At 40.5% G+C, this 17,442-nt stretch overlaps 2 protein-coding genes across 11 annotated transcripts in view; one reads left to right on the top strand and one right to left on the bottom strand.

Moving 5' to 3' along the window:
- Positions 1 to 2,501: 2,501 nt before the first annotated feature.
- On the top strand, positions 2,502 to 4,661 carry Xxylt (Xyloside xylosyltransferase). The gene is made up of 3 exons (XM_078188159.1): positions 2,502 to 3,262; positions 3,335 to 3,808; positions 3,929 to 4,661. The coding sequence occupies exons 1-3, from the start codon at positions 2,861 to 2,863 to the stop codon at positions 4,133 to 4,135; spliced, it is 1,083 nt and encodes a 360-aa protein (XP_078044285.1). The 5' UTR covers positions 2,502 to 2,860; the 3' UTR covers positions 4,136 to 4,661.
- A 212-nt stretch (positions 4,662 to 4,873) lies between these two features.
- The window catches only part of LOC144473851 (uncharacterized), a 136,634-nt gene continuing 124,065 nt past the window's right edge, over positions 4,874 to 17,442 (bottom strand). For 8 of the 10 annotated variants that reach the window (XM_078188147.1, XM_078188156.1, XM_078188149.1 and 5 more), the window contains 8 exons: positions 13,535 to 13,887; positions 12,607 to 12,889; positions 11,685 to 12,083; positions 9,344 to 10,240; positions 7,760 to 9,021; positions 7,593 to 7,690; positions 6,500 to 7,535; positions 4,874 to 6,138 (listed from right to left, as the gene is read on the bottom strand). In XM_078188147.1, the coding sequence (XP_078044273.1) occupies positions 6,121 to 6,138; positions 6,500 to 7,535; positions 7,593 to 7,690; positions 7,760 to 9,021; positions 9,344 to 10,240; positions 11,685 to 12,083; positions 12,607 to 12,889; positions 13,535 to 13,887 (4,346 nt within the window). In that variant the 3' untranslated portion in view covers positions 4,874 to 6,120. The remainder of the gene's footprint in view (positions 6,139 to 6,499; positions 7,536 to 7,592; positions 7,691 to 7,759; positions 9,022 to 9,343; positions 10,241 to 11,684; positions 12,084 to 12,606; positions 12,890 to 13,534; positions 13,888 to 17,442) is intronic. The other 2 variants (XM_078188154.1, XM_078188158.1) reach the window with 2 other exon arrangements.

The following is a 17,442-nucleotide window of genomic DNA, read 5'->3' as shown; positions in this document are numbered from 1 at the left end:
TTTAACGAGTCGGTAAAATTGTACAGAACGTTTTTATTGTTTCGCGTTTGGTCTTCTGATTTTCGTCATACTTGCGTAAAATCCGCAGTGTAGTTGTCATCTAAAAAATTCGCTTAGATTGGCTCTATAATATTCTCGGAGTAACAAGGGTTAAATTCGATGAAAACAGAGTCTCCATGCTCCCCCGGGCGGAGGGTTGTGTAGCCAAGGGTGGTTTCCACCATCTTCCCGCAGGAAGAGCAAGTTGTACGAGTGGATGAGGACCGACCAGATGCCGGAGGAGGGAAACAGACGCAGAAAGGGATGGAACGAGCCACGGCTATGGAGGGAGGAGGGAGGAGAGACTTCGCCATCCTCCCGAAGCTCTGTGCCCGCGTTTGTACAGTGGTAATGGGCTGTCAGGAGCAGACGTTCGCTGCTCGTGCCTTATATACCAACACCATTACGCTTCTCCTGGGTCGGTTCCTATCGGCTTGCTCGTATTATCAACCTCACTGATTGCCTCCCTCCACCCTCTTTCTCCTACGCTCTTACTTGGGGCTCAGCCTTCGCCTCCTTCAATAATGTCTTCCCCCGTGGACCCATCCATTGGTACGGCCAGCCAAGCAGAATTTTTTAGTGCTTCGGGCTCCAAAAGTCTGCGCTGTGGCCTACTCCACCTCTCTTCCACCTGCAAATTGTCTCTTGACAATGAAATCTATGACGGCGAAGTAAATTTCCAATAACCGTGAACTAACAGAACTGATAGAAAATAGATGGCACTTTCGTAATTTGTAAAGATTGGCGTCTAACGAAGTCTTCGATTTTTCTTGACAATTTTTACTCTCCTTTTTGGTAAAATGTACTAAAAAACAATTGCAAGTTCCAATTAGTAGGAAATCAATAAACTATTACAGGCAACGTGTACGAAGAAATGGTACTTCATAATTGTCAAAGTATTGGATTTCCAATAGAGCCTTAAATTTTCTTTGTTTCCTTTTAGTTTCTCCTCTGTTACTATTTCAAAATATTCTGAAATCTTAATGAAAAAGTTAATAACAGCGTCAATGAATTAACAGAAATCATATAAATGGCACTTACAAAATTGAGATCCTAAATATTAAGTTTCATTTAGTAAAGCGTCTATTACTGAATACAACACAAAATAACATTTGATTGCACTTAAGTTGCAATAGTAGACACGCTAAAATCTCATTTTGCGTCTGAAGATAATTCTACGACTGCTGATAAACATTTCCTCAACTAATAGTACACAGGTATAAAATTTATTGAATGCTGTGTATTTAGAGATCAGATAACCAAGTGTTCCTAGTAGTCAATACTTCGGCAATCTAAATTTGACCGAAACTGGATCAATACTCCAACACTTTAAAATGATAGAGCATCCCTGACACGAGTTGTATTTATGGTCCACTTGGAATGCCGTCCATGTTATTGGTGATTGAGTCTGGCTCTGTTGTTTGGTCAGAATTTGTCTGTTTGTGTTCTTTCATTTATGGGGAGGAAAAGTCTTCCACCCACCAGATTTTAATGGGTGGCCACGTGCTCGCCGGCTACCTCCAACGTGCCTATGCCTTGCAGTGTGATCAATACTGTATGTCTTCTGCAGAGGACAGGTACGTGGCTGGTCCAGATTTCAATTTGGGGACAACAGAGCTAGAAAGAGAGCTGCTTCCATAGCAACTCTTCCTATTCCTCAAAAAAGCTTTCGTTACCTATCTGTAAATACAACAATTAAACAGAATTTACATAAGTTTTGGAGTCCTAACTAGCATATTTTGTTAGAATTAATATTAAACAATAAACTGAAATTATTAGTGAAAGATTCTTCGACAATACATTATCGAAGATACTTTAACTTATATTCAATAATGTAATTATAATAATTTACCCGCCTTATTTTCAAACGTTAATCACTGATGAAGTCGTATAATCCATTGAACACTTGAATTCCGCGCCAATGCTTCTGGTGGGCATATTGTAAACTAGAGTTTAATTTAAAAATGGCAGGTGATTTGAAACTTCCCTTGTCATTTTTGGAATTTTAGACTTATTTCATCGGCTATATAAAGGTATAACTCTAAAATATAAATAAAACTTCATTAATAATACGGTATTATAATTTTTGCTTTCAATTTCCAAACAATAACTGATAACGTATCCCCATAACCCTTTGATCATTTGAATTGCGCGCCAGTTCTTTCAACGGGCATAGTGTAAGCCAAAGTGTTAGCATGAAAATGGCGGGTGTTTTCAAAGTCTTCTCCTGTTTTTTGAAATTGTATATTTGTCAGTAATGTAATACCATAATTACATAATAAAATTACATAGTATATACATAACTATATATTAATGGATTCAATCAGCTGTCTTCTCAATTTTAAACAAATTCAGCTATCACATAACATGGAGGTCGATGTTTGCTACAAAGATAGTAAGGTCTCTGAAGAAGAAACCAGCTGCATAGAAATCACGGTGTATATACGCTCATGGTCCATGCTTATATTATACACCGTGATCATCAGGATCACGTTGCTTTTGTTTTGGATCTATACTTGAGATCCAGAATTTAGTGATCCGAACCTAATTTCGACAATTGTCTGTGTCGTAAGCTTTCCCTGTACACATAATCTGCGACAACCTTTGCTATCTCGCAGTCTACAAGTTATAAATTGAAATTTTTATGGTTGTCGAGGTTCAGAACCTTCGTTCAACCTCTCATATTCGAAAAGTAATTTGTAATGAGAAAAGTGCGATGTCGAATGACCACTCGGACTAATTTCTAACGTCGTGCGATAAAACTGGTTGTGCTCTGAATTGGAGAAATGCAGAGTAACCGTGATCATGAGTGAATAATTAAATGCTCTTGCTACGCAAGGTGCTGATCAATTTGACAGTTCTCGCCGTGGTTCTGGTGCTGTTCTACTGTTATCAGACATCAGATGGTAAATACTGGTCAACGAACACTGCCCCTGACCATGAAACTACTCCGACTGCAAGGTCGAGCAGATTCGGCCTTAGGGAGGAAGAAATTTCTGGTTCACTCCTCGAGATTGAAAAGATTTATTATAACGTCTGGTGCATATTCACGAAGGTTGCTAGTAACTCGCCAATGAGAAGGAAGTTCGAAATCTTCGCGGAGTCTTTGCTTAGATTGTCCTCCGTTGACATCGTGTTTCACGTGATAACTGACGACGACAGCAAAGACGTCGCTGAGAATGTTCTTGACGGTGTTTTGTCGTCGACCGGAAAATTTATGAAGGTCGGATTGACGTGTTTTATGAAATTTATAATTTTCAAAGCTTCTATTAACAATTTGGTCTTTGCATTTTAGGTGCAATATTACGATGTCCACGAATTAGCGTCACAGCTAGAGGACATTGTATCGGCAATGTCTCCGCACTTCAGCAGTAAACCTGGAACGTACTACTCGGATGCGCTGTTCTTTCTGTCTCTGGGTTTGCACCGAATAGCTCCAATGGAGCAAAGCTATGCAGCCATGTTTGATGCTGATACAAAATTTCGTAAAGACATCAAAGAACTTTTCAAGGAGTTCGATAGTTTTGGAGATCAAGCTCTGTTCGGCTTGGCTCCAGAGCTCACTCCGGTTTACAAACATGTTTTGTACCTATATCGCAACAAACACCCCAATACTTTGTTTGGTGAACCTGCTCAATCTGGTGGATATCCTGGTTATAACAGTGGAGTGGTACTTTTCAACTTGAATAGGCTGCGAAACTCTTCTGTATACAATGAGATTGTTAAAAAGGATACTGTTGATGCTATGACCAAGAAGTATCACTTCAAGGTAGTGATTTTAGCTGATTCTTTAATCAAATTCCCACTTCTTTAATCTACTCTATGTGGTTCAATCATTTGAATAGGACTATATTGATTTTAAATCATTAATTTGAGAATTCGTTTCCAGGGGCACTTGGGAGATCAAGATTTTTATACGCTTTTAGGAATGGAAAGACCCGAGTTGATCCACACTATAGATTGTGGTTGGAACAGGCAGCTGTGTACATGGTGGAGAGATCGTGGCTACGCCGACGTGTTTGGGAATTATTCAAGATGCGATTCTGACACAAAATTGTGGCATGGAAATTGCAATACTCCAATACCTGACAATTAATCAACGTCCAGCATACCGTAGTCTGTTTTTTTCTGAAAGAAAACGTTTAAAGTATGTTCACACATGTCATGCGTCTCCTTTCAACAAGCAGATATTTTATAAACATGACAATACGAGATCTCTTTTTCATTACTGTTAGTGCAATTATAAGGTAAATAATGTAACTGTACCTGGTGCTGTTCAACTGTCGTATTGAGAATATTTGTTCACGATGAGGGGATTGCTCCGAATTTGTGATCCCTTGGTGGCAATACATGTCTAGATCTTTCGTTGCTGTAGCAATATATTTATACAGATACTTAGCTCGTAAGTCAGATTGTTTCACGGTGCCTATGAACTAGTTTGTAAGCTGTTAATTTTCGATGTTGTATATTTGAAATATACATTACGAACTAATTGCCGGATTCGCGTCCGTTTAGGAGGTGGGTGCTACTGTACAAAACGCCGACAATTAAATATATTTTATGTTAGGGATGATATTGTATCAACGTATTTTTTTTCTACGATTAAAATATTTACGAAATTATCGGATCCTGTTCTTATTTGCAACGTTTTGTTTAGCATTTGATTGCAATTGTTTTCTTTAAGCCGCTCCACAACAATTCTGGGAGTTTTAGGAAACAGTATTAGGATAATATTTTTCTACACCTTATGCATACACAACAAAATTAAGAACTAATGTTTCTAAACTTTTTCTGGTACAACTTTAATGGAACTGTAAGTGATAACGTATATAAATAGGATTGTGGGCGTATTATATTTGTTTACGTAAGTAAAGTATTAAATACATTATTGACAGTATACGCTATTTACAGTACGACAAACGTTAATAATACGTGATTGCCACTCGCCACAAAGTTCTCCCATAACATAAATCGAATCCGTAAAACAAAAGAACGTTTCAGGTTTCTTGACTACTGACAATAATCCTTTCTTTAAAACAACGTCACTTTTCAACGGAACAATCAACAAAACAATTATATTGGCCATTCAATTCTTTTCGAACTGTGTATACAATAACTGTAAAACATTCAGAACGATTCGCTATTTCCGACGGTTTCCAGTGAACAATGAAAAAAAGAAAAAAAAATTGGAAAACGTTAAACGTTAAATAATTCTTCGTTGTACCACATGAACATAAATTAGAACCGCGCCGCTGTCATACACACCAAAACACAACTCTCGACCGGATTACCATCGTACAGATTATCATTCTACGACTGACCAGATTATTTCTTCGAAAGGAAAAAAGAAAAGCTATTCAGAGTTCTACACACACCCTACACTCTGTATCTAGATTCGTTGTACGGTACATAAAATAAAAGACGTCACCTTTGGTCCCAGTGATAGAAACTTAAATGTTAATTGTATTGATTAGGACGTGTGTTAGTCAACGTGAACTCAACCGTCTGGATCTAACGATTTTTCAATTGAGTCTTCTTTTTCTTTTTTTAAACTTAGAACAGTACGGTTGAGCGAACTAGAATGTAAAGGGAAAAACTTAACAAGAAAAATCGCGTGGACTGCATCGTGTAATGAGCAAACTCGTTTCGAACGAACCGGGAATAGGTTCGTTGACTATTTGGACACGATAATACGAAGACTCTCCTTTCCCTGTTTTGTTTCCATCGGGGAAACTTTACACGTTCTATGTACATTCTCGACCATTTCAAACGACAACGCCGCTTCTCGGTTGTGCAACTTTTTACACACGATATATTTACACACGAATGGTTTCCAGCAAGAAAAAGAACAAACAAAAAAGAAGATATAAATAAAAAGCCCTCTGAGTCGATCGCGTTATTCGTCGCCACGGCTTTAACAAGAGCACCAAGCCGTCTTCGATACGGTGTTTTCGCCACCATTAGTTGCTTCTGACGATATTCGAAACGAATATTGAGGAACATCGGCGAGGATTCGATTCATAGCAACAGCGGCGATCGTTGGTCACAATAAATTCGAATGGTCTGCCGTCAGGAAGGCACTTAACATCTTTCCGTAGCCTGTAACCATAAATTCTCATTAGCCTTGTATCACTGTGAGGACCTTTCGTCCAAGCAAAACAAACCAGTGAACTTGCTAAAATAGATCTTTACAATTAGATACGCAACCATGTCGGCTTAGAAAGTTCGACAACGTTTTGAAAATGGTTTTCGACTGCAGAATGCTCATGAGTGAAAAAAATGTCAGATTCATCAATTTCTTTCAGGCTTACACGGCTGCATATCGTTGTTAAAAACGATCTCGAAGTAAAATTCGAACCGAGGTTTCGCTGCCTTTATCGCGTCCCTTTTTCAGTCACTTCCAATTTATTTCCTTCAAAGACTCTATGCAAATGCGAAATGTTCATGTTAAGATGCTTACGCTCTTCAAGTTCTCACGACCCCCAAAGTTTCGAATTGACTCCAACAACACATCCCTCGAGTCTACCTGGACAGGCATCGATTTGGGCCTGGCACTTTTCAATGTGACACCCGTTATAACAGGCATCGTGGGTGGCCTAGGCGGTTGAGGGACAGACGATTCTCTAGGGAACTCTTTTGCAGGCTCTTTGTTTTGGTTCTTCGGCACCCCATTTGGAAGCTTGAAACCCTTGACGAATTGCAAACGTTGACCTTGACTGATGCCGTTTTTGAGTGGCGCTTGATTTTGAGATTGCAGACCCACTACTGTGGTAAATTTCTTGGATTTCAAAACGTCTTGGTTGTTGTTGTTCAGGTACTCAGCGTTGCTACCATTGATTTTCTCGGAGTTGGTAAAATTTGTTTCAATCTGAAGATCCGAGCGTCGGTTTAAAGTAGTCCGTTTCGGTTTAGGTCGAAGAGTTACGTCTTGGCCAAAGGCTTTAGACAGCTCTTTGAAGTTCACAGGAGTTGTGTCGATAACGGCTTCCTCCTGCTTGCTATCTGGAGAGGTCTTCTTCAGCTCTACTCCGGTTACCACCGGTTTGGGATCCACATGGACCTTGTTCAATACTGGCTTTTTAAAGCCTGTCGCTGTTGTATGCGTGATCAGCTTCTTAGCTAGTTCGTTCGGTTCTCTCCTCTCCAAAGACGCTGCTTCAATTTTCTTGCTCTTGTCTAGGACATTTTGAGGTCTTGCGGAGTCGTCGCAATCGGTTGAACCGTCCCTCTCATCCCTGCTGCCGTTTATATTTACAATGGTCCTGTTGTTGGTTTTGTGTACGTCTAACTTAGAGTCTGTGTCGCTTTTTATGTGAATATTATGACTCGGTCGCTCTGACCAGCTGCCTAAATTTATGGCTGGTGGTCCGGAATAAATGTAACGCTTCGTATTGGTTGCTGGTGGTATCTTCTTCGTTTCTGGTTCGGATTTCTTATCGGTGCAAGCTGTCGCTAGATTCGAGTTGATCGAATGTTCGTTAGACGTAATCTCAGGTCTAAAATAAATTTACTAGTTAGAATTTTCCTTTTTTCAAGAGTTTCTAGAAGCTTACCTTGTTTTTTCAGGTAATACTGCGCCATCAGATTCTTTGGACACATTTTCCTCCGCCTGTTGAGCATTTTTCAACTGCGGTAAAATGCTTTTTAGTACCTACAAATAATAATTCAGTGTTAGAAGCATAGTTGATAATACCTTCGATATTTGTTTGTTAAAACGTACCTGTAAAGACTGCAGTTGCTTCTCTTTGGTAGGTTCCTCTTGTCGCTTCAGTATGTTATCTCTCCATTGTGAGAACTTCTCGTTGTTTTTGGGTACATTTAGGTCACTGATGCTAGTGGCCTTTTTCATTCCAGAATCGTTTATCTTCACAGCATTTTTATTGTTCTTGACGTTGTCATCTTCACACACGGTCTCTTGGAACTTAGACTTATCGCATACAGAGACGTAACTCTTGGACCTTTGTATATTGTTCTTCTCGTTTTCAGATTGCCACCTGTGTAGGGACTGAGTGTTTGTCTTTGGTTCCAGCTTCCTATCCCCGGCATCTTCATCTTTTGTCTTTCTCTGCAATGTACCAACACCAAAATCTTTCATAGCTCTATTATTCTCTTCATCGTTGCCATTTTTGTTCCTGGAAAGTGTTGCAAACGACTTAATGAACCTCTCATCCTTCTTCTCTTCAAACTGTTTCTCCGTCTCCTCGAATATGTTCAAACTTTTCTGTCTGGTATAAGTGGTGATAGTAAAGTTCGACAAGGTGTTGTCTATAGGTGCTATCTTGGGTGTCGAAGAGTTATCCGTAGCTTTTCTCGAGTCAAGGTCCTTGGAATTATGTGGCAATGTACCAATCTTGGTCTCCAGTTCAGAGATCATCACTTTCTTCAAGTTCGGATCCAATGATTTCAATTGCGTATGATGTTTCACTTGTTTCATCGCATCTTTTCTGAATTCGTTATCAATGCCATTTTTGTCCTTTGACACTTGCTGGCTCCGATCAGTACTCCGATTTCTGTTATCCAAGGGTTCAACTTGTTCCTTGTGCTCTGAATCTCTGAACAATTCAGGCGATGAAATCACCTCATCGTAGTTTTCTAACAGTGGTGAATTGGAGTCTCTGAAGGCACTCGGTGGTGCTGGAAGTTGGTACTCCCAATCGGCAATGGATAAGTCCTCGTCAGCTGCTGACACATAATCGGACGTGTCTTGCTGTGAATTGACTGTTAGATTCGGTGTGCTGGTGTTCACGATCGCGGTATCCGTGAAATCGTAATTGCTTCGTTGCTTCGAGTTCTCTTCGTTCAAGGTCTTCTTAGCGCTCGAGGAAGTGGTTTCTTTGGAAGTATTCGCTTTTATTGACTTGGCCTCGACGGGAGTAACGAACCTCTTGGCAGGTACTTGGTTCGAGTTCGCAACTGGCAGAGAGTTGGACAGTGTGTCAGATACCTTTTGTAGCAAGACGTCAGTCTCTGAGAGGTTGGCATCTGTTTATCAAAACGTAATAAAAATTTGAGTATTTTTCTCTGTGGAAATAAAGGTTAATTAAGTGTTCGAAAGGTAGTTAAGTGTTCGATTAGTAGGTACTGTACAATTGAAAACTATATGAAAGTCTACTCTATACACCCTAGTCTCAAAACCACAGAAAGAATAAAATTCAAAGAATAAGCTAGTTGTGTTCAGTTTGTTAGAATATGATAAATATCCACCAAACATCTTAAAGTAGAAGACTTCAGACTGATACTGATTTTTTGACAAATTCCAAAGTGTGTGCCCAACACCACCCTGTTAGTGATATGCAACATGCACCTGGTGCCACCGATCCGCAACTCGAATTCCCTTCACCCTGACCCTGAAGATCAACGTTCTCGTCGTTTTCCAGTTGTTGAGTCAGATTTCCAACACTGGACACCACATTCAGATTTAACGCGAACGTGATATCCTCTGCGTGCGAAGTTAAATGTCTCTTCTGCTTTTCTAGAGGATTGGTTTCGAAATCGTTCGACTTTGACGCTGTTCTAGGAATCCTTGGTCTTCTCGTATCCTTCGCACCTCCCCCATTTGTATTCTCACTGCTAGCACCATCGATGCTAGCCTGTACCTTATCACGTCTCTTTTTGAACAACATGCTTCCCTTACTTTCTACGAGGTCATCAAGGTGCTTGCACTTGGGCATCGTTGAAATTACTGCACACATTTCCTTTTCTTGACTAGTAGCTTTCTTCGCTGTCAATGGACTCTGTTCACTTATGTCCATTGCACTACTTTGGCTTTTCGATGGCATCTTAGTCATCATATCCGCCCCTTCATCCTTCTCTTCTGATGTTATTGAATTATAATCAAAGGATGTCTGAATTTGGTCGATTCCAGGTGTCAAGAATACCTCTTCCTCACTGTTAGAGCAAGTAGAAGAAGCTTCCAGCTTCTCAATTGTTCGATCAGACGAGGCTGAGCTCCTTCTGCTAGACTCAACGCTGTTGCTGCTAGCAGGTGCTTCAGGTAGGACGTTCGAACTCGCGTCACTGCCAATGGTATCGCTGCTGGAGTATGCAGGGGTGCTCGCCAAGTGATCTACACTGTTCACGGTTAGCGTTCTACTCGCTGGGGAAGGTGGGGCTAGCTTGCGTTTCAATACTTGAGGCTTCACCGATGTATTACTGCCGGTGGAGGTTTTTCTAGGCTTGGGAAGTGGGACGGGTTCTCCAACTGTACTCAAAGGGAAAGAAAGAGAGATACCGTCACCTATAAGTGAAATTAGCAAGCAGGTGATTGGAGGGCCATTTTGCGCAGGAAATAGAGAGAACTGTCGTGCATGGGTTTGCAAATTTGTAAAGCATGCAAGATAAGGGTTCGATTTAATCTCAGGTAGCAGCTACTTCCGTCACAATACTCTGTAATGCAAAATCTAAAAGGAGATGGAACGAAAACGTCAGTGGTAAAAATTAAAGACAAGATCCCTCACAGCATCTTGCAAAATGGACAAAAATCAAAATCTTTAAAAGTGGTACACATAAAAATTGAAATACAGTTAGGTAAATAGAACTTATGATTTTTGTCTCGTGGGCTTGAACACTGCGCGTCTACACAAATTCGCCGACCCGGCTTTCCAAAATAGAATTCAGCTGAACCAAGAACCTATTCCAACTTTCCGTGGACTCCTCTCTGCTAACTAGACCTGGGGGAGGGGGTTCTAAGATGCTCAGCTTCTTTTCAGACTCTAACCTGCACTCGCTGTGCTGAATAATAGGGAGCGATGGCAATTTATCAACATTACTGGGAATCGAATCTATGGTGGTCATTGGAATGTCCAAGGGCTTAGTCGAAATAGCAAAGATCTGCAGGTTGCTCAGTGGAGGCGCTGCAGGATTGGATTTATGACTGTCCATGAGATCATCGAAGGTGTCTCTATTGAGACTAGAGAAAATGGACCCGTTGTGGCACTTAGTGGTGCTCACATTGCCTAACTTAGGCTGCCTATTCTCTATCGAGTCGGATCTACTGTTTCTGACGCAGAAGCTGCGGTTCAATAAATTAGGTTTCTCGAAGCTGCTCACTATTTTCGTGTCCTTCAGCTTGATACAGTTCTGAAAGCTCAAGCTATGCTTCAAAGCCTTAGCTGGGCACCTGTCGTCACAGATGTAGTTACCAGAGTGTAGTTTCCCGGGGCTGAATCTATTCTCTAATATTCCACACTCTGGCATGTTTTCCACATCCGCCGATATGTTGCCCAAATCAAGCATTGTCTGCATTTTGATCAGCCTACTTTGGTTCTGAAACGAATTCTGGCTAGACGACTTAGGGGTTTCACGGAGGACAACGTTTTTAGACGATTCCTTGGCCCTCGGGATACTCGTGCAAGCGAAGCTTCTGGACTTCTGCACCTTAGAACGCGACTTAGAATCGTTGCACTCTAGGTCTAAGGACTGGCTAGTAAAACTTTCAAAGAACTCGTCGTGTTTATTTAAGCCGGACTTGTACTCCTTAATCTTGGAATGAAGCTTTGTCTTTTCCAAATCGAACAGACTCCGCTGCCTCCTCATCATTTCCATTCCCTCCCCTTCCTCTATCACCTGCTCGAAGCTATTCCTCGATATAAAGCTGTAGGAAGGTGTGTTGTCTTCTATCGTACCGCGACTACGCACTAGCTTACCTCTTTTACGGGGTACTCTAACGTCTACAGGAGCGTCTTCTACAGGTACGGTTTTGCCCTCGTCACTGGGCAACTTAACGTTTATGGATCCGGATCTGACACGCGGTTCGATGTCCATTTTACCAGGCTTCGAATCTACAACCATGGATTTCGGCTTGGCAAAGTTGATCTTCGCACCCGCGGTGGTGACTCCGATGTCCGAGCTAGCTTTCGGACGTTCCTCGATGTCCGAGTTTGCTTTGGACGGTGCGCCAATGTCTGATGGTGGCTTAGAAGGATCCATGTCAGATGTAAGGGACTCCTCAGAGTCCACGATACGCTCCAATGCTTGAGTGGAGATTGCTGACGACAATGGTCTGGCTCCTGGAGGAAGGGGTGCTGCTCTTTTCTTTCGTAAACCTATCGAACAAGCGCTAATCAGTCTGGAAACTAGTTAGCTGGTACGATGGACGACAAAATTGGATAACTAGCAACTATACATATAAGGATTGATGAACGTAATGGAGACACAATGACAGAAATAAACACAGACCAGCCAATAAAGCATTTTGAAATATTTAACCCCTTGTCGTACTTTAAGGAGTTTAGGTCGTGTTAGAGATTCTAGTAATAACCTATAAAGTATGAATGTTTTTCTGTTCTCTCTAAACTGAATAAAATTCTGATATCTTGCCATTAATATTATGTAGACACACGGTATAAATTTTCTTTTTAGAAATTATTGCAATAATTGGAAAACTTCTAGATATCATAACTGGGAAGAAAATGGTACGGCAAGGGGTTAATGTACCATCAATACAACCTCTGTACTTAAGGTCAAGTTTAAGTATCTACAGATACAGTTCCAATACTTCACATCCTCGAGAAGCAACGGGGGGGACCTTAAGAGGATCTCGGGACAATACTACACAAGGAATTCTACCTGTAGAACTCAACGAGGTGCTGCTAATTCCCCGGGAAAGCGTACCAGGGACGCTAGCCAGATTGCTGAGGCTCTTACTAGACTGGGAGGTTTGTGCCAACTTCCTCGGCGTCTCTAACGGCAGTCTGCCTCTTCTCGGAAGGGTTTCCGGGAGTCTTCCAGCAGAATCCGGGTTGTCACTTAACACAGATGCCTCGTGGTACCCAGAACTGTCACTGCTGTTGCGACTGTGACTTATGACTACCTTGTCTTTACAGGAGTCGCCCGGGTTCTCCTCTGAACCCTGTGGTAAAAAAAAAAGGATTTAGACAAGCATGTTAAAAATTTTGAAATGTATGCTATACCATTGCGTTGCTATTTCTTATATCTGCAATTGGACTACTACTACTACTTTTACCTTCATGGAAAATGCTTGAATCAATTACATTATTGGAGCAAGTTTTATAATAGAAATTTTATAAAGTCTAAATAAATTCGATTTTATTACTTTTATGAAGCAATGCACCCCAATTACTATTATTGCTTGGTAGGTTTAGTGTTTATCATTTGCACTCGTGTGGCTCCATTAGAAATTGTTTTATCACGTTCCAAAATAATATTTACATTGTTAAATTTGTTTCTATTTCAATAAACTGGTAACAGAACAAATATTGCACATGCCAATAGGTTCAATTTCATATAACTTGTAATAAATCATACAAAGTGACAATATTATATTCTGGAAAAATTATTTTGGATTTGGAATTAAAATGGCTATGAGTGCAAAAGGTTAATATGTAGACTTTCTGAAGCCTCAGCTACTAGTCCAAAGTCTTCGCTCCAATGAGAGGAAAGGCATGACTCGAAGTCGTCCAATCCAAAGCAACTGGAGTCTGACCTCTGCGAGGATGTTCTGTGCTCCGATAAGCGGTCCAGAGGCATTACTCACTTCCGGCTGAGCCTCGACAGGTGGCTTCGGAGCGGGTCTCCGTTTCCTCAACGGCCTGGCAGGCGGTTGCAGTGGACTAGTGCTCCTCCCGGTCTCGTCGCTCCTAGCTGGCGAAGCGCTTCGCCCACCTAGACTGTCCGTGCTCAACGAACACTCCTTGGACTTCTTGAATACAAATCCGAAAACACCTTGCTTGGCTTGCTGCCTCCTCCGTTCCTCTTGCCTGTGCAGAACCATTATGTCCTGCGTGCTGAGCGCCGAGCCCAGGGTCCTTCCTTGCTTGGCGTACAACGTGACCTCTTGGAGGTGGTAGTCTTGCAGAGACAGGGACAGGTCCAGAGTCTCCAGGTTTGCTGAAAGGAGAAAATTGTACGGCGTTAGTAAAACAGAATCGAGGTTTCCGGATGTACTCTTCTTCAATACGAGTCTACCAATCTAATTAACTATATTAATCTTGAGCCTGTATGACTTAAGAGAAAAGTCAACGCTCCATTCTTTCGGTGCAGTAAATCTTTTCAGTTATTCTAAAGCCGTTGAAGTGGGATTCTTGGAACCAGAGAAGGTTGTCGACCTGTGCCATAATCCAAAATAAAAGTGTGATAACCGAGGAGAACAGCGGAGTTAATTAGGACACCTTGACAGCAGGATTCGCGGGAATTAATTAAAGCGGATAGCAGAGGAATTCCCGTGGAATCGGCGATCGGGCCGATGGTGCGAGCTCATCCTAGAAGGGGTATAGAAACGCCGAGCATGCGAACGGAGACCGTGCACGGTTAACGACTAGAAGTAACAAGTGGAAGAGCCGGCCGCGGCAACCTTGCGATAGCGATCTTAACACAACTGGCTGGTGTAACTAGCTAACTGAAATATCTCGTGCACCGGCACACGTAAGGACTCGGCATCCACAGGGTGTCTGAAAAATACGGGGCTGGGAGCACCGTTATCAGCGAATGCCAGCTATGCTGGGGATGGATAATTGTGAACCTAACGAGGCATTTTTCAATAGAAATGGCAATTTCATCTGCGAATCTAACTGAGCCAACTGAACGAGTTGTCTTGAGCAATACTCTGAAGATCTCAATGCAACGGTTGGCTTTATTCCGAACTACCATTTACAATTTGAAAGAAAACTGTTAGAATTGTTGTAAATGTAATAGAAAGTGTTAAATGTTTGTTGACTCTTGGAAGCACGTAAGTATTTGGATCAAGACTGATCGCCGCTTTGAACGACTCATGTAATGATCTTCAAGTGATTTTAGAAAATTCCGATGCAATAATTGAGTATATTTTGATTCACCCATTCTAATTTAGAAGAAAACTGCTAGGATTCTTATATAGCGCAATTATTAAAATATTTATTAGCTCTTAGGCTGTGGTATCTAGTTCAATACTACTTATACAAATTTTATATCGTGATCTCCAAGTGATCTTAGAAAATTCTAATGCAATGCTTGGGTATACTATGATCCACCACTTATAATTTAGAAGAAAATTACTAGGATTCTTGTACGTACAGCGCAGAAATATATTTTATAATTTGCAAGACTCATACCACGACTTTCAAATGATTTCGGATACCACCGGCTTGCGGTATCTGAAAGGATTAATGGACAATAGTTGGCGTTGGTGAGATGCTCGAACTAGATTGTTACAAATGAATGTTGAGTAGATGGAAATAAGTAGAAACCTGATGCCGATGCTGAAGATTGGTCTACTTTTTTACCACGTTGCTCGAGCACACCAGTGCCTGAAATCTGGATCGTGTCACACGCTGAAGACTCATAGGAAGACTTTCATTTGCGCGGTCGACGGGAATGCAGAATTTCAGGGAAATCGGATTGCGAAGGCTGTTATGTGCGTGCATACGTGTACATATTGTATGTATATTTATATGCGCCGGCTGCACGGCTTCGGAAGCCATATTGGTCGACGCAAAACGAGCCCAGCCGCGGGGGCCACTGACTTTTCGAACCCGACACCATTTGCGCTTACGTATTTATGAGAATTGTTGTTAGACAAATTTCAATTTCCATCGATAATTTTTTTTTAAAGTCGACCAACAAATGTTTTCTTTTTAATAGAAAGTAGGAACGGTTAGTTTTTATTTTTACTGGTACTTAACACTAAATCTACCGGGTAGGTTAACAGACCTACTTTCATAGTTTCATACTTTTTATTCTGGAATTAAATAAATTTCTCAATTGAAACATACGTTGTAATAACAATAATGAAAAGTCTAAATTTTAGTATTGTCACGCGTATGAGGAATAGAACATATGTTAGTAAATTTTAAAACTCGGTAGGTTTGATCATCCACTGCGACAATTTCGGAAAAAGCTTTTGTTTGATTTGTTTTAGTTTCCACGAAATTTTGCGTGAAACTGTTCTCAAACAAACACATTTCTCTTATCGCATAATAATAGTAGTAATAATAATTCGATCGGAGCTGTTTCTGCATAGGGTGTGACGACCGCCATCTTGGTTCCCTGTAATTTACATTCAGAAACGGAAATTTATATTCAGAAGTTTCCTGTTCATTCTATCCGGTGGGAGACCGACCAGTTTGGCGAGCATCGCGGCGAATAAAATCAAATTATGCAGGTCCTTCGCTATTAACTTATCGTCGAACGGAGTTTCACGGTTCTGATAAACGCGCCAGCGAAAACATATTTCCGTCCGTGTATCACCTCCAATTACCCGAAAAACGTTCGTCCAACCTTCGGGGCGTATAGATAGCATATTTAATGAACTGTGATTCATTCGTGTTATGGTGAATCGCCTGTTACAGTACTTGCCCGGTCGTAACAGGGATCGGATCGCTGAGAATATTTTATATCGGAGAGCTTCACGATCCCGGCGTCATTATGGCACGGATTCAATAACATTTTTCGACGGCGATGCTTGCCTGACGGATTCCGGAGTGATATTCACGTCGCTTACCTATGTTTTTAACAAACGCCATCTAATAACGTACGATTTTTATTATCTCTCGTTATTACTGATTAATTTCTTGTAAATAAGGATAACGAAAATTACAATACATACACATATATACATATATATAGTTTACAATCGTTGCATTCTTGTTTTAAAGATAAATTTTCGAGGTGCCTGATATTAAAAAACAATTGTCGATACAGTTCTTTCTAATCGCGGTAGTGAATATATTTTTTTTTACCATTAATCCTTTGCACTCGAAGCGATTTTAATATTAAATTCAAAGTGGTTTTTCCAGTTCATAGTATTTTTATTTTAAATGATTTATTGTATTTTATGGGTACGAATTTTGACACTGACAATATAATAAAAATAAATATAAAAAGATATAAACAAATTTGATAATGCATGAATTATTTTGGAACACGATATAATTTCATAATTACACTTTCTCGCAACAATTCTTTCGTTTGCCAGCTTTCGAAAATCAATTTTGATAATATTAAGGACGACGATGGGATTTTTTCACATAATATAGTGTATATTTGCTCGCAGGTCGATTCGTCGATATTTTTCCCGAAGTTATCTTGCCATAAAGATAATGTTATTAATTTCTCCGCTATCAAGGACACACAGAGGTCACTGCAGATCGTGTAAATTTTGGTTTTTATGGGCAGACCGGCAAGCGAGAATTCTATAAAGACATTTATTTCGAACGTTAATAGTTTCATTAGCAAGCAAATGAATAATTTATTGCGCCGTTCAGATGCGCCTAATTTACGTTTTAAATGGCGGTAAACTTATTACACCAATTATATTTCTAGATTAATAATTCTCATTGCAGCAATACTAATTGTTAGAGATCATTTAGAAGAGACTGTTGTCAGCGAGCCATTTGCGAGAAATTACAATTCTTTATTGGGTACTTGAACAGCCGATAGCTTCCATACTATTCAATTCTCTAATAATAA

The sequence above is a fragment of the Augochlora pura genome, chromosome 7 (genome assembly GCF_028453695.1).
Source record: "Augochlora pura isolate Apur16 chromosome 7, APUR_v2.2.1, whole genome shotgun sequence".
NCBI lineage: Eukaryota > Metazoa > Arthropoda > Insecta > Hymenoptera > Halictidae > Augochlora > Augochlora pura.
This window is presented reverse-complemented; position numbering and strand designations above follow the sequence as displayed.

What these genes read in the sequence shown, in the direction of transcription:
- Xxylt (XM_078188159.1), top strand. Translation starts at nt 2,861, where the DNA reads ATGCTCTTGCTACGCAAGGTGCTGATCAATTTGACAGTTCTCGCCGTG. An exon ending in CGACCGGAAAATTTATGAAG is followed by an intron (nt 3,263 to 3,334) that starts GTCGGATTGACG and finishes TTTGCATTTTAG; the next exon opens with GTGCAATATTACGATGTCCA. An exon ending in CCAAGAAGTATCACTTCAAG is followed by an intron (nt 3,809 to 3,928) that starts GTAGTGATTTTA and finishes ATTCGTTTCCAG; the next exon opens with GGGCACTTGGGAGATCAAGA.